The sequence below is a fragment of the Mastacembelus armatus genome, chromosome 19 (genome assembly GCF_900324485.2).
Source record: "Mastacembelus armatus chromosome 19, fMasArm1.2, whole genome shotgun sequence".
Lineage (NCBI taxonomy): Eukaryota > Metazoa > Chordata > Actinopteri > Synbranchiformes > Mastacembelidae > Mastacembelus > Mastacembelus armatus.
Window position 1 is genome coordinate 18,431,750 of NC_046651.1, and position 27,994 is coordinate 18,459,743.

The 27,994-nt window shown below is 44.8% G+C and overlaps 1 protein-coding gene across 3 annotated transcripts; it reads right to left on the reverse strand.

The window, feature by feature from the left end:
• Positions 1 to 188: 188 nt before the first annotated feature.
• Positions 189 to 27,862, reverse strand: rnf213b (ring finger protein 213b). Of its 3 annotated transcripts, none has more exons than XM_026315576.1 (65): positions 27,735 to 27,862; positions 27,124 to 27,274; positions 26,339 to 27,039; positions 26,098 to 26,253; positions 25,490 to 25,659; positions 25,118 to 25,401; positions 24,809 to 25,035; positions 24,414 to 24,620; positions 24,109 to 24,322; positions 23,973 to 24,028; positions 23,731 to 23,896; positions 23,502 to 23,651; positions 23,290 to 23,388; positions 23,046 to 23,174; positions 22,651 to 22,813; positions 22,370 to 22,537; positions 22,130 to 22,279; positions 21,383 to 22,014; positions 20,923 to 21,082; positions 20,607 to 20,824; positions 20,381 to 20,524; positions 20,133 to 20,285; positions 18,592 to 19,882; positions 18,211 to 18,395; positions 17,965 to 18,117; positions 13,846 to 17,613; positions 13,613 to 13,749; positions 13,430 to 13,528; positions 13,228 to 13,340; positions 13,033 to 13,131; positions 12,874 to 12,911; positions 12,630 to 12,786; positions 12,264 to 12,399; positions 11,894 to 12,082; positions 11,689 to 11,822; positions 11,426 to 11,601; positions 11,142 to 11,339; positions 10,771 to 10,958; positions 10,570 to 10,690; positions 10,276 to 10,376; positions 9,921 to 10,100; positions 9,529 to 9,674; positions 9,352 to 9,451; positions 8,986 to 9,097; positions 8,602 to 8,806; positions 8,232 to 8,422; positions 7,961 to 8,083; positions 7,313 to 7,414; positions 6,519 to 6,761; positions 5,812 to 5,887; positions 5,682 to 5,716; positions 5,473 to 5,576; positions 5,254 to 5,398; positions 5,006 to 5,171; positions 4,820 to 4,914; positions 4,477 to 4,725; positions 4,217 to 4,349; positions 4,040 to 4,123; positions 3,506 to 3,689; positions 3,194 to 3,395; positions 3,019 to 3,096; positions 2,641 to 2,838; positions 1,954 to 2,043; positions 1,279 to 1,457; positions 189 to 815 (listed from the first exon to the last, which is right to left on the reverse strand). In XM_026315576.1, exons 2-65 carry the CDS (start codon positions 27,223 to 27,225, stop codon positions 677 to 679), a joined length of 15,291 nt encoding a protein of 5,096 aa, XP_026171361.1. In that variant the 5' UTR covers positions 27,226 to 27,274; positions 27,735 to 27,862; the 3' UTR covers positions 189 to 676. The 3 variants fall into 3 exon arrangements, with proteins under 3 accessions (XP_026171361.1, XP_026171360.1, XP_026171362.1); XM_026315575.1 differs by having other exon boundaries at positions 12,874 to 12,920; positions 13,018 to 13,131; XM_026315577.2 differs by lacking the exons at positions 189 to 815; positions 1,279 to 1,457; positions 1,954 to 2,043; ... (7 more) ...; positions 4,820 to 4,914; positions 5,254 to 5,398 and having other exon boundaries at positions 5,019 to 5,171; positions 12,874 to 12,920; positions 13,018 to 13,131.
• Positions 27,863 to 27,994: the final 132 nt, after the last annotated feature.

Consider the following 27,994-nt stretch of genomic DNA (forward strand, 5'->3'; position numbering starts at 1 on the left):
CCGCCTCCTGACGCCTGTGATTGGTGGAGGAAAAAAATTCCGTCTAGCCATTTGCGTATCTGATTGGCTGAGCGCAGCTGTCTGTCTACCGTACACGTTCCAAGGGGCGTGGCTGAAACAGCGGTTTGGTTGGCCTTGCAAAAAGAGGCGTGAGGGGAAAGTGACATTTTTCAGAGAAAAGCGTCAACAAAGCTCCAGTTTCTTTAATGAATTGTTCCCTGAAAACCCATTGACACAGTAAACACAACAGAGTGAATACAAATATCACCTTCTGTCTCATGTGAGCCTTTAACAAACATCTTAAAACGGAAAACACTAATATTTGCATCAGAGGAAGGAATAGTTAAGTATCATATGGAATCATAAAGACAGATTCATGGAAAATTGACAGGTAAATTGCGTCCCTTCCATATTGGACCCCTAGGCTGAAAGGGACACACAATGACTGTGCTGTTTTGCATCTCTTGTCATTCTGTTATTTCTATACAATCATTTCTTTTTATCTCTGGTTGCTTTTCAATCCATTTTTCATCCCTTTTAATCATTTTCTGTTGTTATTGTTTCATCTATGTATGGAATGATTTAGCTACTGACAGTCAAACGTCATTCTCATATTCTCTTAAACACAATAACAACTACAATCAGATACAAGCAAAAGAGCTGCAATAATTCAGCTCTATCTTCTTTTAAACTCTACAGCTGCCCTCCACACGTCAGCTCCTTGTCCCAGTGTGATCTCCTCTGGAAAAGACTTGAGCCCCAGCAGAGGTGGAAGGTCTTTCTGCTCCAAATGGCTCTCTAAGGTGGACCTGATGCTGGAGACAGCAGGGAGTCAAAAACAACCATTAGCACCGCATGCATTGTTTTCACCACGAACATTCCTATTCACTCCTCTGCCCAGCTGCCGCTTCAACAGAGATGACCTTTGGCAGAGGGGACACAACTCCAGCTCCTCTCCCCTGACAGATGGTTGCCCCCAGTCCCAGGGGAGAGCTCTGGGTGAGACCTCCACACTTTAGTCTGATTAAAGCTGTCTGCAATCAATGGATTCCTTTAGACTAGGGTGGCATTATTTAAACCGACAATAGGCACACTTCTTACATGCATGTGCAGCCATATAAAAAAATAAAAACAGAATTTGAGTTAACTGGAGAATACATGTCAGTAACGCATGGATCGCTTTACCATTTGGTGCATTAGCTCCTACAAAAAAGTAACACAAATGGTACATTGGCTGTTTTCACTTGGGACAGGGGGGTGCAGATGCATGGTGCTTACTCCCAGTGTGGATGGTAGCCCTGGTCAGGCACAGCACTGCTCGTCTTCAGCAGCAGAATTTCATGCAGCTCCAAAGTGAAAGTATCAACGTCTGTGTGAGCGAGGAAAACCTTCAGCCCCTTCCTGTCCTTGTCAGACAGCTTCTTCAGGAACTCTGAAGGTAGTTTCTGAAACGGGTCCTGAAACATGATCATGAATTCACTGTAATCAAAGTGTCATTTATTTTTTAGATATTTAAAAAAAACTTCACAATCACTGCTGATAGCTGAGATTTCTTAACGAAATGACAGAGCAGTCTGATTGTCAGGCCCCATGCAATGTGTTTCAGAGCCGACACAGCAGCGAAGACAGAATTCCTTAAACTCTGTTTTTATTGGGGTCAAACTCTGGACGCCTGCTGTGTCAGACGGCACACTTTCATCAGATTAGCATCCAGAAAATTTAACTCTGTGGTGTTTGCACTCCGTCACAGGGAGCCAGCAGGGGTCAGGAATGGCAGTAACTCAAGCAGATTATATGTTGGTCATGGGTGGAATTTCTTTCATGGGTTTAGTTTTAGTCGTTCACAGTTTAACCGTTGTGACTGAAAATATGGTTATTCTATGTTAAATGCAGTTTTATTTGTCATATCCTGCAAATTCCTGTTTTTTATGATTCCAGTGAGACAGGACTTACTTGCTTTCTGCTCAACATAAGCTCAGATTTCCAAGAAGTCAGAAGCTGCCAGGTGAATATGCTGTGTTCCAGTTTGCTCTCTCCAAGACTCTGAATGAAAGGAAAATGGACGTGTTTGTTTGAAAGAGAACGCCTTATGCTTCACGTTTTAGCCAACCATTTGTAAATACAGCTGAAGCTGTTTGAAGAGGTTTTAATGTATTTTTGATTTTGTGTTTCTTTGTGGCAGAAACCTGAAACCTGATTAGGTTGTGTAAATCATAGGAGTGAAACCACAAACTACAGTGCAGACTACTACAATGTTATGTCATCGGTGCATAGTGAGGTAGCTGGAGTTTACAGCTCTGCAGTGGAGTATTTGAGTTTACATATTCTACAGAAATCAGTGGAAGCTAAAGGATTCCTGAAATTGCAGACAAACCACAGATGCATTTGCAAAAACACCAGAATGATCATTATGTAAAGTGATTTGGAGTAAATGGATTTAAATGTGTAAATCTCGGTCCTTTAAACCTTTTATATACTAAAGCAACAGAGAAGATCAGAGTCAGCAGTTTAACGTCGCTTATTTCTTAAGTGCACATTTCTGTTTTCTGTATGAGGGACTGGATAGTGTTATGAATTAAGATCAACATAATGATTCTGCAGTGTTGCAGTGGAAACAGCTGTGGGACTGGGAGATTCTACCTTGGCCACGGTGCTGGATATGTGTGGACCCATCCGCAGAGAATCAGTCAGGTAGGACAACAGCTGACCCTGAGGATCTCCACCAGTCTTGCCGAGGAAGCGTAGGCCGATCTCCACCACATACACAGCATCGCAGACATCTGTGTATGAGCGCAGCACCGTTCTCATGGTGCTGCTCACTGAACCCTTCAGTGGTTCCTGTGGTACAGACAGAAACTGTGAGAGCAGTCTGAAGGAAGGAATTTGACCTCTGACAAAGCGGCCTCACCAATTCCAAAAGGGAAACAACTGAAAATTCTTCGCCTGACAGTAGTTGGTTCCAGATGAGGACTTTGGTACCATAAATGACTAAAGTTAAAGGTAACTGAATGGTCTTACCTGAGAGATCTTTCCTCTGACCTCAGATAGAATGACAGAGAAATCCTGCAGGTGTCTATTCAGGTACCTTGAGGTGTCCTGGTTTTGATCAAAGAGGATGATAGTCCTGGTTAGTGTAATGGTTTTTTGTTGCCTGACGTCTGTATGAAATGATGTGATTAGTTTCTGTTTTTACCGCTTGGATGAGTGGTTTTCCAGCCAGAAAACAGCGGGCCAGCTGGGTCTGGATCCCTGGCAGGTCGTAGCTGCTGTCTGTCTCGCCGCCTTTCTTCAGCGTGTAGTGACAGTGGGCTAAAACCAAAGGTAGCAGCTCCCGTTCTGGGTGGCACAGTGTCAGCTGGGTTTCTGATATCCTCTCTAAAGGGACATTGTAGTCACTGGGAAAATGAAACGGGAGTAAAGCTTGGTGCCAGTAAATTAAAGAAGAGGAAGAAGAAAACAGTTTTTTGATGAGCCCTGCAGCGGATCCCGGGCCAGGTGTACTGACCTGTCCTCCTGGCCGCACACTTTTCTGGCTGCTCTCACCAGGCTGTTGTGCGTCTCCGACAGGAAGTTTACCAGAATCCGGAGACACGAGCCCGGCCCATGTCGGCCCGGTGTCAGAAACTCCCCGGAGCTCTGGGTTGTCACCTCGTTCTCACACAAGTTCACATCCACACCCAGGTCTGCCGCTGTGCACACACAGGAGAGAGAACATGGAGCTTCACATGCAGCTGTGAATCTCTGACGACACGATGACTTTTCTCAGCTCTCAGTCTTAGTTTGCTAATTAGGGTTAGATTCTTCAAACTGAGATCCAAACATAGAACTTCCCTAACTAAAAAGAAACATATCTTAAAATGTTAATTAAATTAAATTTGCAATAATAAGAAACTGTCTTTATTCTTTTACATGGTAAAAACTGGCAGATTTAAATCTTAAATAATATAAAGATACCAAACAGTGAAGACCTCTAGCTGTTTACATGACATACTGTTGTCAGCTTTACGTTAGAGTTAAATGTTAATGGAGACATTCTCACAGCTGTTTGCCACCTCTGCTCTGAGGCAGTTCCACACTTGGATGAATCGCTCCACTCTCTCCAGCAGCATCTTCTTCTGGTGTCCTGGCAGAGATCATGAGGAAATTCTGTTTGTTTGTGATGTTCACGTTGTTTTTTTTTTTTCTGTGAAATGTGAAAAATGCTAATAAACTGTACCTGCTGGTATCTGCTGCAACTTCTGTGCTATGGTCTGATGTGCAGGGTCTGACGTCAGAGGAAACACCCTCAGCAGGTCGGACTGTAAAGCAGCCAGCTCGGGGAGGTGATGTAACTGTCTCACACACTGTATCTGGGACAAACACACAAAAAGACAGGACTTAAAGGTGCAAAGTATAAAATGTGCCTGGTTATCCTGCACTGTGTCCTCGGTCTTTGTCAGAACAGGGATTTCACACACCTCCCATGAAGATCAATACCTTTCTGAGGAACATGGTCAGCAGAGGTAAAGAGCTGCGTCCCTGTGCTTCTCCCAGCAACTGATAGAACCGTTCCACTGTCATTATCTCAGGTAGAGTCCAGAAGGAGGAGCGGTGCGTCGGGCAGTTGGAGGGCAGAGACAACATGCTCCCAGGATCCCCGAACAGAAGCTTCATCAGGGGGCTTCCAGCAAGGTCATCATCAGCACTGATTCTGTCCTGAGCTTTAGCCAGATTCTTCTTCAAGTCCTATAAACAGGCAGATACAGGACAACCTGTGTAACCTGTAGGCAGTCCAGCTGTTAAATCAATGCACTGCTTTTAAAAACCCTGTACTGCCTACTTTAAGCACCGGGTTGACGACAGAATCACAGACGAGCTTCTCCCACTGTTGCCGTCCTTGTCTGGAGGACAGATCAGGTCTTGTTCTGTGGGAACCTTTGTTAACATTCAACAGTTAAGAGTTAATGTCACATTTTTTGTTTTTTACATTAAGCAGCAGAGAATCTTTTGGAAATTTGAATATCACCTGTAGTGATTTCTGTGCAGGCATTGAGAATCAAATGAACTGTGACTGCTGTGTTGTCCATGTTCTGATTCAAAGCCTGCCCCAACACTCTCATGTCTTTTTCTAGGTGGTTCCACAGGAATGTGCAAACATCATAGGGTCTGGGGTGAATCATGTCAACAACTCCCTAGGACAGAGAAAACCACAGCAGTATTATCGGGCGGTGCAGTAACATGAAAAGTTCGGTGCAGATCTAAGTGAAGTCTCACTCTCTGATTTCTTATGGTGCCTTGAAGCATGGCGAGGTGCGTCAGCAGCCGCAGGATGGAGGACTGAGCACAAGTCATCTGTCTGTCAGGGGCTTCAGAGCGCCGAGCTGCCTCTCCCAGGATGTGCCCTGTTCGAGTTTGATCACTAACACAACACCAGGGAATCAAACAAGTATCTGACTGAGAAAGTCATGTCACAGATCTGGCTGACTGTAATACCTCAGTGATGTGGTTTGAGTAAACCCCTGGACTGGGACATGTCGTACCCCACCAATTGGAACTCCACAGTCTGGACACCTTGATGTGACCATGGGTTTGCCACACTATGGGACAATACAGACAGATATAGTGTAATAACTCATGTTTTTAAATGTTCTTTCCAATGCTTGATGTTATGAAATATAATTAAAAAGAAAATAAGCTCATACCTCTCCCACAAAACATGGGTGTCCATTAACACAGGCTAAAAATGATGAAAAACACATGAGGTTCTGTCAGACTAGTCATAAAGAACTGATGAGAAAAACAAGCTGAAGCTTCATAATGTCAAACACTTACTGTACATCCTGTCTCTGTTCAACAACTGTCTGGCTTCACTCGTGTGATCTTCAGGCATGGTTGGCAGAAAGGAGTTCTTGGGGGGAAAACGTAAGTTAATGTGCTACATGCACAGGGAATAGTTTGGAGTAAGGTACAGTACTTTCAGTTTAATCTGGACAATTAAACAAAAGTGTGAGTCAAAGTTGTTTTGGAGCAGTTTAACTTGTCTGTTGTCAGAATCAACTTGTCACCCATTTTTATTGTTCTAGCTGTTGTTCAGTAAGGTGCCAGTGTCTTCTGAAAGTTCCCATGAACACTGGTGGAACTGAATAAGTTTTAAAGCTGCGTTTTTTTGCATTTCTACAAAGTTGGACCAACGTGAATGAAACAAACTTCATTTCCAGAAGAAGATCCTGTTCTACTATCAAAAGCTCTGGAACAGCTAAATTCTGTGACTGATCTTTGGGCTCCTGTTTTATGTTAAACATGAACATAGATGAGAAATCCTTAACATGCTCAGAATAATGGAAATTCAAACATTAGTTGGGGAAGACCATGCGATACAGTCAAAAGCTGCAGGACAGCGACTGTTCTTAGATTTTCTGGTCAATCATCAGGGCTTTTTTTCTCCAACATGAGCCTCAAGTGTAAGAATTGGTTGTTAACAGGAGTGAGCATGAAGCAAAAGCAAAATGCGAAGGACAACAAGATCAGATGTTTCTTACTGTGACGTTCTGAGGCTCCGAGGCGATCTGGTACAGAGGAACCAGCAGAGAATTTCCACTGAGAAGCACAGAGTCCAGATGGACCAGCAGCTCCAGGAGGGTTTGTCTCTGAGGTGAAAGACCTGCACTCATGCGGAGATGAGAGCTTGGTCCACCGATATGATTGGACAGAAGCGAAGTGCAGAACTCCCTGAACTCCCTGGATGTAATGTTTCTGAGCAGTTCTTCCAGTCTCGTCGTCTCCTGTACGTTCAAACAGAGACACGAAAAAAGTGAAATTACAATTTGCATTGATTTTGTAATTTCTACTTTAAAATCATGTCCAACAGAAAAGATGGAAAAAAAACATAATTGAATCCCTGACATTTCCATTCAATTCCTGCTTTTCCCTCGGACACTTTACCACTTTGCTTTGGACCAGTTCAGCTTCAGCCCTGGACCTGAACCCATTAAAAACTGACTGACTGATACTTTACGTGACTGACATTTGCTGGTAGTGTAGAGTTTGTGTATTAGTTTTAGTCAATTATTTTGCACATGCAGCTATTACATTCATCTTTGTTATCACTGATTATAATTGATTTACCAAAGTCTGAATTTTAACATCTCTGTGTGCATGATTTATTCTTTTCAGACCTCTAGGATACATGCACCACTTCATGTTGGACTATAGTCAGCTAAACAACTGGCAAGTGGAACGTGAAAATCCCCAAAAACCAGACTCAGACCTGCTGGACAATAACAGCATCTTACAACTATGACACATCTGGACATTGCACAGCTGGTACAGTGACCTGTGGGGAGGGGTGTGTCTTGACGTCAGGTGATTTGTAGTGGCAGGTGACGTGTCTGAACAGGGCCAGAGCCAGGAGGCTGATCCGAGATCCTCTCAGCTTCTACAGTCAAATATAAAGTGATGGGAGTTTAATGAGGAATAATTCAAATTTTAAAGTTCATCTGATGAAAAATGAGAAGACAGCTGGACAACTGGATAACAGCTGGATAACAGGAGGGAATAATCGTATTTTCTAACCTTATGGTTTCTAACACACATTTTACTGCCCTTAATAATTTGGCATTTTTGTTGTGAAGTAACTAATAGATAAAGACAATAAATGAACCACCCAGGAAACCTATTAAATCAATGTGGGGTATTTAGTATTTGCCAGTGTATTATAATAAATAAACTTTATGATCTATGTGTGTTTATTTGACTGACATGAATTATAGTTAATTGTTGACTAAATGAGTTAAATGCGGGGTAAAATAACATGTTAACTCATTAATCTTTATGTGTAACTGTTTAATTAATGAATCAGTCACATGACCTCTCTGACCTCTACTGGCCATGTGGAGACATGACAGTGTCTGAACATGAACTTGACTTTTCTCTGCATCACTGAACTAAATCACCCCCATCAGTTCTCCATCTTTTCTCTGACCTGTAGCTCCTTCATGAAGCCGTCTGATCTGTTTTCCAGCAGAACCTGGGCCACGGCGTCTCTCATAGCTCGGTAAGGAGTCCCACAGCTGAGGAACTGGTCCACATTGGTGGGAATCCTCCTCTTTGACAAGCAACAACATTTTCATGTTTGTTTCAATTGTACATTCAGTCTAAAGCTCCTCTTTGCACAGATACTGGTTGTTTGATGGTTGGATATTCAATGATGAAAATAATTCTTACTTAAGGTTCTTGTGGCAGATCCTATTTACCTGAAGTCGCAGTAGGTCTGCAGGAAAGACCCAGCTCCAGTCCGGACTGTTCATCAGAGCCAGAATGCACTCCTTTCCAGACAGTCTGTGGAGGGCTCGCAGCAGGTAAACTTTGTGCCAGTCATTTCTGCAGTAGTCAAACACTGCTCTCACCTGCAGCAGGTACTGAGTCTCCGCCTCTCCATGTCTGTCTGCATGTCATGTAGAAACAAAACACCTGACATGACCATTTATCTCCTTGAGTTTACTCCATCTGATGCAAACTGCAGCACTAATACATCAGGTCTAGGATTTTAGGCAGTGCAGATCTGCTGAATCTGGACAACTATGGTGCAACTGTGACTAAAGTCTTGACTAAAGTCAAACCCACCTTGCGGTGTGGCTGTTTCCAGCAGCCTGGCAGCAGCGCTCAGGCATATCCTCAGCCTGGCTATGTTGAGCAGGAACTCTGCCGGGTCTTCGTGTCTGTCAGGAGTCTGTTTCCTGGCTGTTCTGCTCAGTAACCTCAATTCTGCCTCCCTTTGTTGTTCCCTACCCTGTTTCCCTTCTTTGGCTTCTGAGCACAACAGAGAGTCCTGGGAAAATATGAAAAGACGTTTTGATTTCAGACAGCAATGACAGACATTAGAAATATAAACACCTACATCATCTACAAAACTTCAGAGTTGGATAACCACATATACAGTATACGCAGCCGAGCATGTGGCGGCAAAAAAGACAAAACAAATGGGAAAGTGAAGTTTGTATCTTTTACCTGGAAGCAGTTGACAAACAGCAGGTAGAGCTCAGTGCAGTCCTGTCTGTCTAGAAGCTTCTCCTCCAGGTTCTTCAGGTAGGTCTGGATATGAGCCTTCACCTGGTCAAAACTGAGAGGTGTATGACACTTAACAAAGCATACAACTTCTACAAAAGTGCCATATTTTAGTTAAATTAAAGTATTTCCTTGTTTCTACTTCCCTTTCAATTGATTACAAAATAGTGATGTGGGGAAAAAACAGTAATATTCCCAAAACCTCAGCTTTCCTCGTGTTACAGCTTAATGACAATAAGTTTCCACAATAACTGTCCAACATGTGGACGGGTTGTGGTGTTTTGGCCTGTTGGATTCATGTGACACTACCTGTATTGCAGCAGCAGTTTTGGCAGTACAGATCGCACCACCGGACTGTTGTCCACACACTGCAGGAAGGGAGTGAGCTCTCGGGTCCTGTACACATCCCCTGCACAAAATCAATCAGAGAGTCAATAATCAATGAAGCATCACTTTATTCCAACATGTGCTAATTCTTCCACTGACCCTTAGCAGAGACCAGTAGAGAGAAGAGGAGCTCCACCACTCCCTCCCCGGGCGTCTGCTCCTCTGACAGACAGAACCTGGACACCACCTCCAGGAAGAAGGAGTTACAGCAGTCCCTGATCCCTGCTTGCTGCTCAAGTGCTGCCCTGAGCCATGAAAAGTGTTAGAGGAAAGAAATGGATTTCCCAGGACTTCAGTTCTTTGTATCCACAAAATGTTGTACTGATAATTAACATAGACTGTTTTTAAGTAGATAAGAAAGTGTAGCTGCTTTGTTTTTATTTCAGCACCACAGTAAATGTAATGTTTGGGAGATTATTGTGGGTAGAGTGATCTGACTGAAAGACTCACCACATTTCAGTAATTACTGCATGTTACTTCTCACTACTCACTTAACAGCGTCAGACACCATCGGCTTGAAGTTCTGCGGCAGGTCTGCTCTGCATTTAGGGCAAGTCTGTCTGGAAGTCTGAATCCAGTTTTTGAGACACGGCAGACAGAAGACGTGTTGGCAGGGCAGGACACACGGCTCTTTGAGCTCAGACAGACAGACTGGGCAGGAAATGCCGAACCTTCACAAAAATCAGAGCGATAAATAACATCACTGTGAGATAAAAGACATTCTGGGAAGACAGATCTTATTTTGTACATTACAAATTTACCATTTTGTTGAGTCTTGTACTGTAAAATGACCTAATTGTGTTACGTGTTTTTTGTCTTGAATCCAAATCTTTAGAGGAGTCTGACCTGAGATCTGTGCTGATACACTCATCGTGGAAAGAATTGAGGATGCGGATGAGCTGCTGCAGTGTGTGCACGCTCTTTACATCAGGTGACTCCTGCATCAGCTGTAAGAAAAAGAAGAAGAAGAAGAAAATGTGTCTTCTTTTGCATTTTACTTTTGTTGTTTCTGCAAATCTGTTTAAAACTGTGTCTCATTGTTTCTGTCAGGACCGAACAGCCGAGTCTCTTTTTCACACCAAAAATATGAATAAACACAAACAGTGTTTAGACTTTAGACACTAAAACCTTTTTACGTACGTTCAGCTGAAGGTTGCAGTGTTTGAGAGCCAGTTCTTTCAGTCTGGAGTCAGTCTGTTGAACTTTTAAAACCACGTGCTGGATGAATGACGCAACAACCAGCATCCCCTGCCACAGTGACCTGAAAGGGCAAGTGGCATCATTATCATTAAACCTCAGGAACAAACGTCTTGTTCTCAGCGTACGTGTCAGCAGACCCACCTGATGGAGTCCAGATGTTGCAGACAGGCAGGGCTGCACAGGGTCCTGTATTTCTGACCAAGAGCTCGATCCAGACAGGGCTGCAGAAGCTCCACTCTGCTCACAAATGACTCGCACTCTTGCAGGGATTTCACAGTCAGATGTTTGGTCTGCTCAACACAGACACCGAGAGCTAGAATGTCGTCCACCTACCAAAAACAAGACATCATGCAATGACTCAATGTTTTAGGCCAACATCATTTTCCTGTACAAACAGGAAGGTACATGAAAGCCAGAAAGGGCAGCACATTACAAGATGCAGCCCGTTGGTGGTGAAACCTGCTGGTGGTGAAACCTGGTCTCCAACAGCTACAGAGAAAACTGATTCTCACCATTTCCTCCTTTTGTGACGCTTGCTGAAAGACAGTGGCGATTATCTGGGGCAGCAGCTGAAATATGTGGCACAGAGTGTCCAGTCTGGGGGCAAAGTGCTTGGCAGCAGCCATTATCCAGGCAGGACAGAGGTCAAAGTCGGCACCCATGGACGTCTGGAGCTCAGACACACAGCCCAGCATGGTCCTGGTGAACACCTGTACAGAACAAGTGTACAAGGTCGAGACTATTTAACCGATCCCAAAATGTATTTCCCCTAAATGTGTGACTCACACGTCTGTACCCTGAGCTCGTCCTTTGACTTGATCTTCAAAGAAAGTAGCAGGAAGTCCTGCAGAAAGTGATGGTCATACTCCAGTCGCTCCTTGTCCGAGAGTTTCTGCAAGTGGCTGCCGAGCCTGCTGTTGTTAAAGGTGCTCACAAACCGCAGGATCCTCGCTGTGCCATCTGCTTTTGTTACTGAAGCACACGAGCCAGAAAAACACTTTAAAGTCGCTTCAGTCATTTAACGATCTATATATTTAGTCCTTAACTCCAGAGACAAACCTGGAATAAATTCTGATTCTTCCCACAGGATCTCAAGGTGCATTTTGACGATCCAGCTGAACGGGGCCGCACAGGACTGTTCTTCACCATCCAACATGAAGTAATGGTGCACAGGCACCTCCTGGTCTGACTCACTAGATATTTGATAAATTACACCTTTAGTTGATGAAACCAACAGTAGAATAACAGAAGTAACCAAAAATACCTTTGGGTTTGGAGCAGTGGTAGATTTAAAATCTTTGAATCTCCAAGGATGTTCAGCCACAGTTCGATCAGGCCCGGGCTGAGCCTTTCATCAGAGAGCAGGTCCAGGTTTGCATACCGGTCCATAACCTCCAGCATGCCCACCAAGATGGGAGTCACAGTGGACTGAAGACAGCGCCACAGGGTGTGTCTGTCAGGAAAAGACAGCACAACAGGAGGTTTGATCAACTTTACCTACAACGTGCTTTGGCACATAACTCTGTACAGACCTCTAACTCATTATTCATTCATTACTAAACTACAGTAAGTGCAGTAATTCATGAACGAATAGTAGTTGTAGTGTTTCAGGATGTGAATTGTAGTGACTGTACCTTAGAGTCCCCCCCTCTTGCAGAGCCTGGCGTTTCTTGGCTTCTATGCTCACCCACTCGCTGGGAGAACCCATCCGTTCCTCTCTCTGCTCCAGGGCCTCGGCCAGTCTGCTCAACAACACCCCCTGAAAGGAAACTTCAGCAGAGAGAGCGGTTTATCAGGAACGACTGGCCATCCAGTAACACAGCAAGCATGTGCATTTATATCAGAGACACATGGTGGCCAATGAAAACATAAAACATCCACAGACAGTGAGTCGTATTGATCAGCAGTCCTTTTCAGATCTCTGATAGTTTTGTGCCAAGAGGCAGTAAAACTGTAGTAGTCATATAGACTGTAAACTACAATCAGTATTAGATATTTACCTCCAGTGTGCCCTCGATCTTTTCCCAGGAGAGGCAGAAGGATGTGCATCCGCCGCATGCTCCGTGACGCTACACCACTGGGGTCTCTCAGCAAACCCACAGCCTTCTGGATGCATGACCTCACTAAGGATAGGCTGTGCAGGTGGACTTCGTCTTTCTGCATGCAAACAAAATTAAATTTCATTTAAGCATCATTATAAACTAAGATTGCCAACACAAGGAACAAGAAACCAGTTTTACTTACTGGAGAGTCTTTTCTTTTGCTCACTGTTTCTCCATCCTCATGGTGTTCTACATAAAAAATATATATAAACATTAAAAAATTATTTAGAGAACAATGAAACTGTCTTTCACATTTTGAATATAGACACATATATCCAGTCTCTACCTGGCAATGCAGGTTTGAGCAAGCTGCTAATAAGAGTTCCACAGAAACCCAGCAGGTTCAGGCTCATGTCTTGTGAATCCCTCAGGTCATCAATGTGCACTGAGTGCCAGACTCCTTTGATAGGAGAGACAAAGAACAGCTTTAATTTTGTCATATGTCACAGGTAATGCAGTAAGAAACTAACTGTGTCATATTACACTTAGTGCTCACCTCCCTGGAAACCAATGTACTGAGACTGACTTGGGATCCTCGAAACCTTCACAATAAAAATCACCCAACAGGTCTGATCCTTCAGTGACATGATGTAATTCATGGTGCAATACCTGCAGGCAGACGGAATCAAAAACACACCTGAGTGATGTGTAATGTCATATCTAATTCAGTTCAGCAGTTTATCATCATCAGACCCTACTTTGCTGAGGCTACAAGCTCATCACTGCAGTGGGATTCCTCCAGGTCCATCTGGATTAGCAGGATGTGAAGTGAGCATCCAGCATCTTGGAGGAAGCCCCTGACACAGAAAGGGGTACAACAGAAAGATTAAAACCAACAATGAAATGAAAAGCCATGGTGCTGTTGTATGGACAGTTAGTACCGTATCTTGTTGCAGAAGGAGACCTCAGTGTCAAACTGGTGCAGTGACAGCAGGAGGATCCTGTCGGTTTGCAGGCCAAGAGCACGGGCTACAACCTTGACATCTGATCTGGTTAACAAGCTGGAGAATGTAGTAATCTGTGCAAAAACCATAAATCAGACAATGATGTCAATGATTTGGAAAGATTTTAAAGAAATGATTAAAAAAAACTGGGGAAGTGGTTTGGGTCCTACCTCTAGAAACTCTCTGGACTCCTGATACTTGTTAAGGCAATTTTCCAGGAAATCTCGAAGCGAGTGGTGATGCTGTTGTTGGAAGTACATTCTCTGGAGTTTTTCCTTTTCCTGGTTTGCTAAATCTGAATACTTGAGCCTCACCACGGCGTCAGGGGTGGCACAGTTCAATAAGAGATCTTTGGCTAAATTTAAGACGGCTTCTTCCTCATTTTGCCCAGCAGACCCAACATTGTTTTCCAGACCACCAGACATCACTTTGTTTTCTTCGACCAGTGTCTCAGTGGATTTGTCGTCTTTCTTTTCCATTAACTCGGTTTCTTGGTCCACATCCACTGCATCATCCAACTGACCCTCCTCCTTGTTGAGGCTTTCATTTGATTCCTCATCCCTGAATGATTCATGTTTGTCTTCCTGCTGGTCTTGTCTTCCTGGACTGTCTCCAACTTCATGTGCTCTCCTTTCTAGTGCTTGCAAGAGAGCACTGGCACAGGCATCACCATGGAAGCCAACAAAAATGTCAGAGAGCTCGAAATCCTTTGTGGCCTCACCTGTGAATTCCTTCACCCATTCCTTCAGTTTGTGGAGAACCCTGAGCTGCCACGGCTCCAGGTCGGTACTCCGATCCACCCTGTGTTTTTCAAGCCTGTTGATGAGAGGCACAGGAAAGTGCTGGTAGACTTTCTTTTGGTCCTCCACTACCACAAGTCTGAAGTCTGTGTGAACGCGACATTTGACTCTGTGGGACCCGAGACCTAGATCAACATATTGCTGCTTGCTGAGGTAAACATAGTACTGGTTTAAGGCATCATACAGGCTTTCATAAAGGTTTTGCATGTTGAGGAGGATGACAGTGCGCCCAGTCTCCATGCACACTTTCACACGGTTCACGTTACGGCAGATCTGAGCATATTCCTGGTCCTTTGGGAATCCTGATCCAAAGATAATTTCAGGGGGATCATATTCTCCTTTGGCAAAGACTTGCTGCTGAAGGATATGGAGAGCTGCATTATTGGTGGTCAGCAAAAGGAGGTAACGGCTCTCCTGGGTGGTATCATGATCAAGATTCTTTCTCACCATTTGCAAAGTACTTGGTCTGGGGATTTCTGTAAGGTTTTGGAAAACCTCTTGGAAAAATATGACAGGGTCAAAACCCTCTGGCTGTCCACTGAAATTGCGCAGAATGGCCTCAACCAACTGTCCACCATCTGGCTCTTGTTGTGTGGATTTGACTGTGGCAAAAAGCATTTTGACTAGGCTGTAATAATCCCTTAGACCAAAGAACTGATTCTTTGCGGTCTCCTTACAGATCTTCAAGAAAGCCTTTGCCAGAGAAGGGAAGAGGTGTTTGATTTTCAGGAGAATCTGGTTGGAGGATGAACAAATTCCATTAGCTGTTTGCAAAAGCTCATCCTCACTTGGATCTGATCTGGACACAAATATTCCTCTGTTCATCTTTGCTGGGTCAAGAGCCCAGTTGGAGATGCCAATAAAGCCAACCTTCATGTGTGGATCTGGCTGGTCACTGTCAATGCAACCGTCTTCCAAGAGGGGATGAAGGGTCTTTAGGGGCATCTGAGGAGAATCCTCTGCTAGTCCGATCTCATCAAGCACCACCACTGACACATACTCCTCCATGTTTTTGTCCTTCTGAAACCGGGCACAGTTCCTGAATGTTCCTATGATGCCTTCAGGACTTGAGTGAGGACTGCACTGGAAGGAGACCATGTGGACTTGCTTGAGATTCTTGAACATTTCACAGTGGGAGTTCTGGCCCTGCATTGCATCAGCAACCACCGTCTTAGCCAGTGACTTTGAGCTGCCAGGCTTGCCAACCACAAACAGAGGGATCCTAAGCTCAATGCAAACTACCATGAGAAACACATTCTCTTTAAGGGCAATGTTTTTCGCTATGGTCTCCCTTGTTTGTATGTTCTGAAGGAAGACGTCCTGACAGGATGAAATCTCTTCCTGCAGTGCTGTTGAAGAGCAGAAAGGGTTTGGGAAGTACCTACAAATCACGGAGAGGTAGTTCTCTTTGGTCACTAGAGACGGGTAGTAGCAGACCCCAACTGCAAGAATCAAGCACTTCAGTGTTCTTAAATGCTCATTGAGGGAAGAGCAGTTTTTGAAAAGGATCTCACTATGCCGGTAAAACCAAACCAGCACTTTCATAGACCTCTCCACATCTCTAAGGCTCACAAAACTGCACTCATTTCTCCGACTTCGCATATACTGCTGAGAAACTGACAGCACGTTTGAGATTATGTCCTTGCAGGACCCGGGCAAATGATGGTCCTCAACTTTCTTCTGGACAATCTGTCGGATGTAGGAAAATTCAGTTGAATCACTCAGCTGACCAAAATCCCACACCAAAGAGGCCATGCTTGGAGGCAGAGGGTGAACTCTGTAGACTAGCTGCCTCAGAGGGACTCTCCCGAGGCGGTCTTCTGTTTCATCTGCCTTCACCCTGTACCCTAATCCTGCACGTTCCAGACGTTCCACCATTTCAGGGGAGTGCTTCCTGTAAGGATTGCAAGCAGCTATTATCTTTAAGCCACTGTCCGTTTTCAAAGGTTCTCCTTTCACTGTTTGGTCACACAAGATTTCTTTAATGGCAAAAATGGCGTCTGTGGTGTTGGCTTCGTCAAAAAACAAAATGGTGTCTAGCTTGTGCATTCTATGGTTTTTCTCAGCAAGGATCTCTGCCTCCTTCACCTTTCTGTAGACCATTGCTGCTGTAGTCCCACCATGTACCTTGACAAGTACCATGTTCTCCACAGGTCTTTCATTTCTCTGCAGAGCGCAAAGGAAACGAACTAGTCGGGTTTTTCCACAGCCAGTCTCTCCCATTATGACAACTGGAATTCCACACCGGAACCTCATGTGTATGGCCAACATCTTCATCACGTTGTCAGCAGTGAGCTCATATGTTGGGTCTGGATCAAATCCTGTGGCACTCATTCCTCTGTATGCACCAACAACACATGAAATCCTTCTGATTTTGTCTGCACGAGGTAACTGGTCAAAGTCCTCAGTGAGAGAGATCTTTTGCCGTTCCAAACCTTGCAAAAGGTTTTGCGACATCACATCCGGTATCAGGACCCTGTTGTTGTGAGGATCAACTGCATTGAGTGTGTTTCCCCTTGGACAAGTCTTCACATGAAAGCCAAGGAACGACATTGAAAATCGGTCTGCATTAAAGAAAATGTACGGATGAGACTCGTTTTCCCAGTGCTTACGAATTGTCAGACGGGCAAGAAGGTCATCTTCCAGAATGTTTTCAACATGCAGCATTGGACTTTCATCAGATGTGTTCAGAGAGGGCGAGGCAAAATCTCTTGCCATTAGAATCATGAACTTCACAATAAAGCCCTTGAAACCAGGCAGGTGGTCAGCCAGAAAATCTGGATCACAGAAAACTGAGTTCTCACAGTCTTTCAGCTGCACGTTGAGAAACCAGGAGAAGTTCTTCAGCTCAGCCCAAGAAGGGTCTTGCATTCCACAGTAGGAGAGGAAATGATTAAGACAATCAACGGCATTCCCTAAGTAGGACCCTTCCTGGTAGTTAAAACGATCCAGATTCTGATTTCTCTGGTAAAGCTTTAAGTATTGATAGGGTCTCTGAATCCCCTCACTGTAGAACTCCTGCTCATCCATGAGTGGATCAAAGGTCGTTGTCAATTCCCTTTGACTGTACAACTCTTTCACTTCCCTTGGAGGCCTGCAGTGGATGGTAGGCAGCATGTCGAGAAGTCCAAGCCTCATCTGTGTGAGCAAATTAAACACATGGATATTATTTGTTAACTGACTCATTTTGCAATTCACAGACCAAAGATGACAGATGTTTTAATAATCTAAGTGCTGTTTGATATTAGTGTGTTTGCTTCAGAGATCTGGGATAGTGTAAGTTAATATGAGTAGGTAAGCACAGAGTAAGAAATATAAAGGTATTTAAAGCAACAAAAACATTTTTATCAGTTATGTATGGCCAACAAGGCACATCGGACTTTGTTGACTTATTTCTATGCCTGATTCGTAAAACAACAACGCGACACTTTAAAACCAAATATGAGTTAATGCTCATATTAAAACGAACGTATGATCCGATATTATTACCTCTCTGGGCTGTTTTTGAGAGGACTTGTGTGTTTTCAGGACTTCAACAGTGATCAGGTGAGCTCCATTCCTTCTCCACAGAACGCCGTGGCTGTCGCTCAAACATCCCAGCACTAACAGATGGAACAGGAGCTCCTCCAGGCCTGAACGCACCTGGCAAGTAACAAAAGGGGAAAGAAAAAGGACTGTCAAGTGCAACCAACACCAGAACAAGCTTTGTGCAGAGCTAGATGCCTGTATACTTACTCCAGAGGTGTCAATGTGCAGGAGAACAGGGTCCTGATCTCTCAAGGGTGCCAGTTTCTCTGACAGACTCCTAATTAAAGAGTCTACATCAACACGTGGCTCAATCAGCCTGATCCTAATATATTTGGCTCTGGGTGATTTATGCTGGACCTTCTCAAAGAGACGATCCACATAAAGGGATTTTCCTATTGACAGAAACAGCAACAAAACTTTCATTAAAATAATGTAACTTGGGTGTAAAAACATTTTAGCAAAATCTACACACGGGGACTTTACAAATGCCAAATTGTGGAAAACAGATTTATATGCCCAACAAATTTTATTCTTGTCACTACTGTATAAACATTTTCATATTTCCATGTCAGGTAGGTTTACTCTTACCAACTGCAGGGCGTGCAGATGACACCACCCAGACTGAGAGCTGATCTGGGGAAACCTGTGCAACCGGGTTGTGTGAAAGTGTGTGTTGCTTGAAGTGGTGATGTAGATACTTCCTGCCATTCACTGCTGTTAGGTTCATCCCGGCCTGTACTTTCTCACTGCTGAAGAAAGAGGGCACGTATTTGTGCTGGTGCGCAACTGGACTCACTATTACCAAACGATAATGTGGGCTGGCACTTCTCTCCAGGGCCTCAAAGAGCTCCCCAAGGGCCACACTGACATCATATCCCAGCAGCCCTGGATTGACAAGAGAGTAAATCTTTTGCCAGTTTTGTCTGGATCCTTGGCCGAGAGCTCGACGGAGAAAGATCTCCACCTCTTCTTCTGTGGTGTTCTCTCTGCAAACTAGAACCTCATCAGCAGATGGCAGAGGCTGCTCTGGACTCGTCATGTAAAAAGAAAGGACGGTGGTAAAAACCTCTGCACTTGGACAAAGCACAAGATTGGGCTTTCCCTCCTGGAGACCCAGCGGGAGGTTCCTGATCATGTGCTGCTGGTTCATGTCAGACAAGCCTGACAGGAAGTGGGCCAGGGTTGAGATGTCCAAGTACTCACTCAGGTACTGTGGCATGTCCTTCTTGAATCGTCGCCAGAGATCTTCAAGACTGTCCCCATGACGCTTCCAGATGTTGTCATCATCACGTTTCTCTACAGCATCATCTTCATCCTCTGAAGAAAACTCCATTAAATCAGGAGGCTCTTTCATCTCCTCTTCTGGTGTTAAGTCCGAAGAATCTTTTAAATATTGATCTGCATTGTCAAATTCAACATCTTCTGATTCATCACACTTTGAGGTGATACTTGCTGCATTACTGTAAGCCGCTCTGACCTCAGCCAGAGTGCACTGGGGCTTTATGGGAAAAAGTAAATGCCATAACTGTTGAGGAACTGGGGCCTGCTGCTGACACACTTTGTGTATCCAGTGGCACAGGTACACCATCTGCTCTGAGGTGTAGTGGTTCAGCAGGATGAACCTTGAGCGCATCTCACTGATGAGGGAACACCATTCTTTCTGGCAGGTATCCATGGAGTGAGCCAGCTGATGTAGCTGCTCGGTCAGCTCGCCACTGTACAACATCTCTTTACCCCTCAGGGACAAGAAGGTCACCTTGACGCACGGTTGCTGTTGTGGTCGACAATGGGCCTCAGCGTGCCATTCTCTGAAGAGCATGTTGCCAGATGTTTGCATCTGGAGAAGGATGTTGCCAAGTCGCTGAACTCCCTCAAAAACCTGCAGGGTAAGTTCAGACAGATAAATCAGACGCCTTAAAGAGACAAATATTTACTTTGTTTGGTTAAAGCTGCACAGGTTTTCTAAAGTAAAAACGAAACATGTACCATAAAACATGAAAGGTACTTTCTGACTCATTGTTATAGTTTTACTGCATTTTTTCAGTGATTAAGATTCAACATCTGTTGTTCCCAGCAGCTGCAGACACTTTGATAAATCCACCTGAGCCTCCCTGATCAGCACCACTGACCTCTGTGAACCTGTTGACTTGTTCTCGGCCGTGCTCCCCTTTGGATGACATGAGCATAAGTTTGTTCTGTAGCTCCAGCAGGTCTTCGAGCTTATAGACCTTGTCCTCTCTGCCCTGCTTCACTGTGACCTGAACCATGTTTTGCAGACATCTCTGCAAACACGTGACAATCAGAGAAAAGAGAAAACGATTCATGGACATCTTAAATAATGTTTAAAATCTGTCTTAATGGAAGACTGTCCATTTACCTTCTCTGTGTTATTATCAGACCATCCGATGCGATAAACTCCATGAGCATTAATAGAAGAAGCCAGGGAGAGAGAGGACTGTTCCACAGAGCCGTGGGTCTCCTTCAAGGCTTTCAGCCAGTTCAGCAATCGAGCAGACTCTCTCTGGAAAACACAACCAGTAGCATCATTGTCACTTCACCACAGGGCTTTATGTACTGCCTACAGTCAGGGGAGCAGTCCATACCAGTTTGTCTGGTAGCTTATCATCCCTGGTCTGGGTGTCCCACACTTGTCGAGCACACTTCATGAACTCCTCAAAGCCAGCCTGAGGGGACAGGGAGTAGAGCAGGGGAGCATAGCCCATCACCGCATCATGGAAACAGGCCACCTGGTCGATCTCTGTGTCATTCTCTCCAGCAGATATAGAAGCCAGGTCGACGTAGACCTTCACGTCGTTCATACCTGGTCAGGGAGCGGAAAAGTGAGCAGGAGGACACTTTCTACAAAAATACAAGATCATTTTTGTTTTTGCCTGAATGAGGAGTTTTTTTGTGCCTCACTTTTAAGGTTCTCTTTGACCCAGCAGACCAGACTGTGGCTCGCTAGAAACTCCTCCAGACAGGCTGTGTTCCTCTTGGTGACTGTGGAGAGTTTCTGTTTGGCACGGAGCAGGTCAGGACTTAGAGACCCCAGAACCCTCTCTTTAAAGGTGGCTTCTTCCTGTTAAATAGTCATGCACACAGTTCAAGAACTACACTTTTGGCTTTTTCGTAAAAAAAAAATAAAAGCATCATGCAGTTGTGTATTTTCTTTGACCATCAAATGTCACTTTTCATCCAATGCTCATTTCAGTTTTTCTACTGAAATATATCAAAGTGTTGGATACATTTCTGTTTTAAAGAGATTTATAGAAACAACAATAGCAGTGAATAACAGCAGAATGTGTTCTTTGGACTAGCTCACAATAAATACTATGAAGTACTACAATGAAAATGTAAGGTCAGATAACATGACTGTTACCAGCTGACGGAGCGTGACAATCTCCATGAAGTTCCCTGAAAGCTTCATGTTTCCAACAATCCTCAGCACTGCACTGGCTGCAGCCGCGGCCTCACAGAGCTGTTGGTACTCCTGGATCTGACCAAGCCTCAGCTCCACCCAGTTGTCCTTGGGTTTGAACCCCCCAGTGTCAGATAAAGTCTCAGACATCAGATTCAGCTCCTCCTTTAGCAGTTTTCCATCACCCTGGTCACCCAACGCCACCAAAACCTGATCGAGCTGCTTGAAAGTAATCGTTGCCTTTGCAATGCTGACGCCAAGCTGAAAGAACTCTTGCAGCAGAGGCGTCCAGATGACTTCGCAGATCTGTGCTAAAGTCACTGAACGAGGGGCTGAGGAGGGCTGCCCTGAGGACGCCAGAGACGCGGCCCCTTTGACCCAGGAGGACAGAATCAGGTTGCTGTGGTGCAGCTTGTGCATCTCATTGGCCATTTTCAAGATATTCAGACTGGTGTTACACCACAGGACCTGGGGAGGACCCATCTTCTTCAGCTTCCCTTCAGCATCAAAGGACTGGACCAGCACCAGTTTGTTCAGGCTCACAGTCTGAAGATCTGCACTGTGCTGCTCCTTGAGAGTTGCCATCTCAGGAACTGGTTAAATAGGAACCACATTAGTAAAGAAAACTACAATACAGAACCTAACTGAAAAAAGTGCTCTATCCTAAAATATGATTAATAGGTTTCTTATCTTCCTACCAATACTCACCTGTGATGTTTTCAGTGACCTTTGCTATCATCTTTATCAATGTATCTATCTGTTGTTTACGCTGCTGGAAGAAATTCAAGTCCTTCTTCCTGTGAGCCAAAACAGCCCCTGCTTCCACAGGAACAGTCTCATGTTTACTATTTTTCTTGTCTGTGGAAGACAAAACACAACCAGTATGATTAAAAATGAAACCGTACTCATAAAAGGGCAGTTTATGTTAAAGCTGGAGAAGGTTCATACACTGCAGGTAAAGTTTTTTAAACTGCTCTTCATATTTGAGGCAGGTCTGCAGGTGTCCCAGGGTTATGTGTCCTTGAAGCAGAGAGTCCACCAGAGACTGAACCGCAACCACACAGCTGTGGACAACGTGCCCTGCAGGGTCGTCCACCTGGATCGACTTCCAGTCACCTGGGCCAATGACAAATGGCACCATTACAGAACTTTGCTTGCACTGGCTAGAACCCTAAGGAAATAAGAACAAAGTTGAATAATAAGAGAAGAGAACCAATGAAATACTGTACCCTGAGACAGTAGGTGGTTCATGGCCGACTGTGGGTGGAGCAGCTGCGTCACTGAGTCACCAAATCGAACTGCTGACTCGACCACAACAGCAGACACGATGGCAGGAGACAGACCTTTCACCTTAGAGCTGAGGCGCCGCATCAGGTCGCCCTCCAGCCCTCTCTAAAAACAGAAACGTACTGGTCTTTACTAGGACTAATGACCTTTTTCATTGAGGATTAATCTGCTGATAAATCGGTACTCAGCAGCAGATGGATAAAAAAAACAAATCTGCTAGAATCTGCAAATATTTGGCAATGTTCATTATTTTTACTGGAAAATGACTGAAACAACTAATTATCAAAATATTTGCAAATGTTTGCAAGTCTTGATTCTTGTTGGTGCTAATCTGTACCTGACATATCGTCTTGATGGCAGACTGACACAGCTCGTTGAAACAGGCCTGTATGTCATCATGGCTCTTCCTTATAGCTGCTGAGGTGGATTCCAGGCAGCAGACCAGGACTCTATCCTCCTCACTTAACTGCAAAGAGAAACTACTTACATGTGCTGTAAAAAGAAAGCTGCTGTTTGAATCTATGCTACAAAAACAGGACCCAAAACATCTGCTTTACACCGATCAGTACACAGTCCCTGACCTTGGAAATCCTTTTCATCAGGTCTTTTTTCATGCTCTGCCTCCAGCGGGATGAAACTTCCTGAACGGAGCAGTCCGCCTTCAGCAGCGTATCCCACATCTGATAATTGAAGACATTTATTTGTTAAAGCTGGTTTACTGGGGTCAGCTAAGTAATGACATCGAGCAGCTACTCAGCCAAACTACTGTCAAATGTTCTGCTGAACCGCGTACCTCAATTTCCTTTGGGTAGCTGAGAGCCTGTGACGGTGTCAAAAGGGGTTTTTGCAGCAGTTCATCTCTCCACTCATTGATTCGCTGCTGCGCTGCAGAAAGATTCTCCAAGAACTGCTTCTGTAGGGCCTCAGACTCATCCCCTTTGGACTGAGAGACACGAAACAGCCAGTGAGTTCATCATCATCCGTACTGAAGCCACTAAGGCAGATGATAAAGAGATTTCCACCTTTTTTCTCAGTGCAGCATCAAGAACCTCGGCTAGTTTCAACACCAGCTGGTGGGACAGCGCTGCCGCCTGGTACCAAGGGACGAGTCGTACAACTCTGCATGTGGCCTTCAGCACAGCGACGCTGCTCAGGAAGGCTGGCTCGATATTTCCAGATTCTATCATTCTACAGATGCAAAGCAGAAAATTATATGGAGCACAGTGGATCAGTGGGTTCTGAAGCCTATTTCAGCCGCCCTTACCGGTCCTGCTCTTTGTCGACCCTCTGCAGTATATGGCTCAATGCTGGCGGAGTATTCTGCACATGAAAAGGATCATTTGAATGTTAAAACCGTGTTGCATTAAATATTAAACACTGTCATTTGTACTTCTGTTCACCTTGAACACCTCCTGGATTCTGTTGTTATCCCTTAGCTCTCCGAACCTTCTGAGCCGGTACAACAGACTCTGGATCAGCTGTTCTGCAGGTATGTCTGTCAACTCTGAGAATTCAGGAAGATCCTCCAATGCAACAAGAGATAACCAGCTCATCAGAAGCAGAGGCATCTCTCTGGCCTTAGCTAAGTGTTTCTGGATCAAATCAAGCATCATCCTGTGGGCAAAACAAAAAACATATTTCAACACAATATGGCCACCACATCTGGAAAAGGAAGAAAGTTAGGATTGTTTTCAAATGGACGCACTTTCTCTTGTCAGAGTAGGACTGGATGTTCTCTCTGAACCTGCCGACGCCGTTGCCTTCAAGTCCTGACCAGTTCTCCTCCTCCACAGTGGGACCCACTTTTCCTGCTTCAGCTCCCGGCTGTCGGAGCCTGAGCAGCAGAGGGACGAGCAGGACGAGCTCTGCCACCTTCTCCTGAGCACAGTAGTTTATCAGACCCAACACAGTACTGAGGGGAAACACAGAGGGTCACATCACACACCACTGCCTCATGATGCACACTTCCAGAGAGTTATGTTGGAGAAAACAGAAAACATGCATGATGAAGATGTTTGCATCCTGAGGAAGACCAGTTTCAAGCTTTTGTGAAGGCCAAGGTTGATTTTAGACCTTCAGCTCTTGTGCTGCAGGACTTACTGCGGTGGGTTGTGCAACGGGCTGAGGGACTCATGCAGGTTTTCCGTTGTGGTCTCTGAGGACACCAGCAAACACAGCTCAGCCCAGCCCTTCACTCCCAGGTTGATGGTGCAGCTTCTTGTGACCATGAACACAGACAGGCCCAGGACCAGGGGGCTCTCTGGGAACTTCTCCATTGATTTTCCCTTAATGATCTGAACCAAATGCTCTGAAATCAGCTCCTGTGTCTGTAAAGAAAGCAAACTTGGTCACTGGGGGAATATTGGAGGTTTTATTTGATGTTTTAAATTCGGGTCCTGTTGCACTCACCTTGACCATGGGAGGTTGTGATTTGTCTGGGAATTCCATCCTCGTATGTGCAGACCCAAGACTCATCTTAAAGTGCTTCAGGTTCTCACAGAGCCTCTCAGTGCTCTGTTTGTCTGATGGAGACCATTTGTGGAGGATTCTGCTGAGCAGAGTTTTGGCTGAGGCCTGCCAGGCATCTGAAATCTCCTCACCTTTCTGTTTCGTGAAGCCGACCATGTCAAGGCCAGCTCGCCAGAAACTTCTCCCCTCCGGGGAGATGATGAAACCTTCATAAAGGTGCAGCTCTAGATGAAACAGAGACAGAAACACGACCAGAGTCAGACTGAAACCAACACTGAAGCACTGACATGTTGAAGGGTTTGTTTGCCTCACCTTTAATGCCAGGGTCCTGTGGAATGTATTCATGTCTTAAGGTGATTCCTTCTAACACTTTGTCCTGTTTCTTCACACCATACCAGTAAGTCCACCATATTCCTCTCTGCAGGTCTCGTTCTTCAATGGAAAGACTTGCTTCTAGCAGATACCCCACCGGCTTCACACCACTAAACATAAAATGTGGAACGTCTGTTATAATGATCATTTTAGTGAAACTGAAAATGTTAGAGCAGCTTTTATCTAAACACTTTGAGGAAACTGAAACCAAACTATCCTGTTATTTAACGTTAACAGGTGCAGATGTTTCTTCACAGCAGTGATTCTAATGGTCTCAGGGAAGGAGGCAACCAAGGAGGTTTCTGAGGCCGTAAGGTTTCTGCACAGGTCAGATTGGTACAGGACTGACTGATGGTCAACATCAGGCCTGAAATAAAATAACTGTGACTGACTTCAAAGCAGCTTTCTGTGTTGGTAACCAACATTAGTGACCTCAGCTCAGATCAGCTCCACTGAGCAGCATCAGCAGGTAACCAGAACTATAAACCAGTGGCTCTGCCAGAGCGTGCACTGTGTATCAGAACGTGGAAAACATCCTCGATACTCACACAAAATGTGTCACCTGAAGGGGAGAATAACCTCCTGGGTAACACAGGAGGAGCTCGTCACGTTCCTGGTTGAATTTGAACTTTTTGTCCAGAACAGCATAGATGTAACAGGTGAACATGGGAGCACCAGGTGGACGTCTCACTGGGCTTCGATCTCTGTGGAGAGAGAACAACACACGTCTTCGTTGACAGGACCGATCGCAGTATTTTGCAGCACCACTAAGGCCAGTCTCACCCTTACCGTGTGTGTTGGGAGGTTTTTGTGGCTTCCTGTGGTCTTTGGGAGGCTGCTCTGTTCCCCTCCCCAGACGCAGCTTTGGCGTAAGACATTGTTTTGGCAGTTGTTCCAACCTGGGAGTCTGAGGGACTCTTCTCTTTAGACTCTATATTTAGGTGTGCATTTTTCTCCTTGGCTGGATCTGATGATGCTCCACCAACATCTGGATTTCCCTGTTGCTTTACCGGCGTCTGCCCTGTGCTGCCATCCTGCAGCGTGGGTTCAGCTGTGCCTCTGTCTTCTTCTTTTTGCTCTGTCTCTGCAGTGCCGCTTGTGTCGTCCCGTTTTGGCACAGCGAAGTCCGTCTGTGTGTCCTTGCTGCTCTGAACAACAGCTGGAGTTTGTGTGACTTGGTCGGTGCCTTTCTGTTTCCTTGTTTGAGTCTGAGCTTGCACCATCTTGACGTCTTTTTGTTGTTCTCTGTTTTCTACCCTCTGCACACTGTCCTCAGTTTGGGTGCCCACATGTTGTGTTTCCAAAGGTGCACTCTCCTGACTTTGGGGACTCGTCGTCTCCTCTTCCTGCATCTTGTCTGTTTCTGTGTTTTCGTTTTTAACATCTGCATCTCCTTTTACATTCGACATGCTTTTTCTTCTTCTACGGTTTTTCTTTTTCTTACACTCCTTATCTTGAACTTTCCTGTGGGGAAAGCCTGGTCCCGGTTCCTGGAATACACGTTTTCACAATCTTAACCACATGCTGCTTTCTTGATGGTGATTAATTGGTGTTACAACATCTGACATCTCTACCTTATTTCTTTTCCGGGGTCTTTTGGTTGTGACACCATCCCCTTCCTTGGTTCCACCCTGGGATCCAGAGGTGCTGTGGAGTTTTCCTGCTCCCTCCTCCATCTGTAGGGACTCTTCCCTCAGGGCAGTCCCTCCTCCCTGTTTTCAGTATCTGAAAAATCATAAAAATAAAATCATATAGAATCATAAAGCCTTGGTGTGGTTATATCCACCATGTCCGCCAGGGGGCAGCAAAACGACAAATACCACCTCACCTGTCCGTCTTCCTGAGAGCAGAAATATACAATAGGTCCATACACAGAACAATTATCTGTGGCAATTATTCATCTTACGCGCACTTTTTATTAATTACCAAAGAACCTGTGTGCTGCATATTGTCAGATGATACGCTCAGGGTGAGGTCCCTAACTTGGATTTATGGAGCAACAGAACCCAAAGATATTTTATTTACAGTCCTATGCTTTAAGTTTTCTTTATGAAACACAAACAGGTTATTTACAGACACACTTCGATAAACAAATCACAGTAAATACATTAAGGACGTCTCGGTCCTACTAGTCTGATGTTGTACAAGTGAACCGCACATTTAAGCAACAAACACTGGAGTTTACCTGCTGGTTGTCGGTGTCACGGCCGGAGCTGCAGATTTACCAGCAACATCTGCAGTAAGAACATTAAGGAAATGTTTATTTGACCTGCAGCTGAAACCTCCTTCAATGAACTTCGAGGGAACGTCAACAAATGAACCTGCTCTGTAGCAGGAGGTTTTCTCTCCACATGATCATCGTTAATCCCTGAAGAAACCGATTAATTAGCTAAATATCATTGCACTGTTTCATATGTGTAACTATTTTAAATGCGTCAGATAATA

Bases quoted from the DNA above. Each gene is read 5' to 3' on its own strand.
- rnf213b (XM_026315575.1), bottom strand. From the start codon at position 27,225: ATGGAGGAGGGAGCAGGAAAACTCCACAGCACCTCTGGATCCCAGGGT. The intron at 24,621-24,808 runs GTAAGTCCTGCA...GTTTCCCCTCAG, and splicing joins CCGTTGCACAACCCACCGCA to TACTGTGTTGGGTCTGATAA. The intron at 10,377-10,569 runs GTACGTAAAAAG...TTTTTCTTACAG, and splicing joins ACTGCAACCTTCAGCTGAAC to CTGATGCAGGAGTCACCTGA.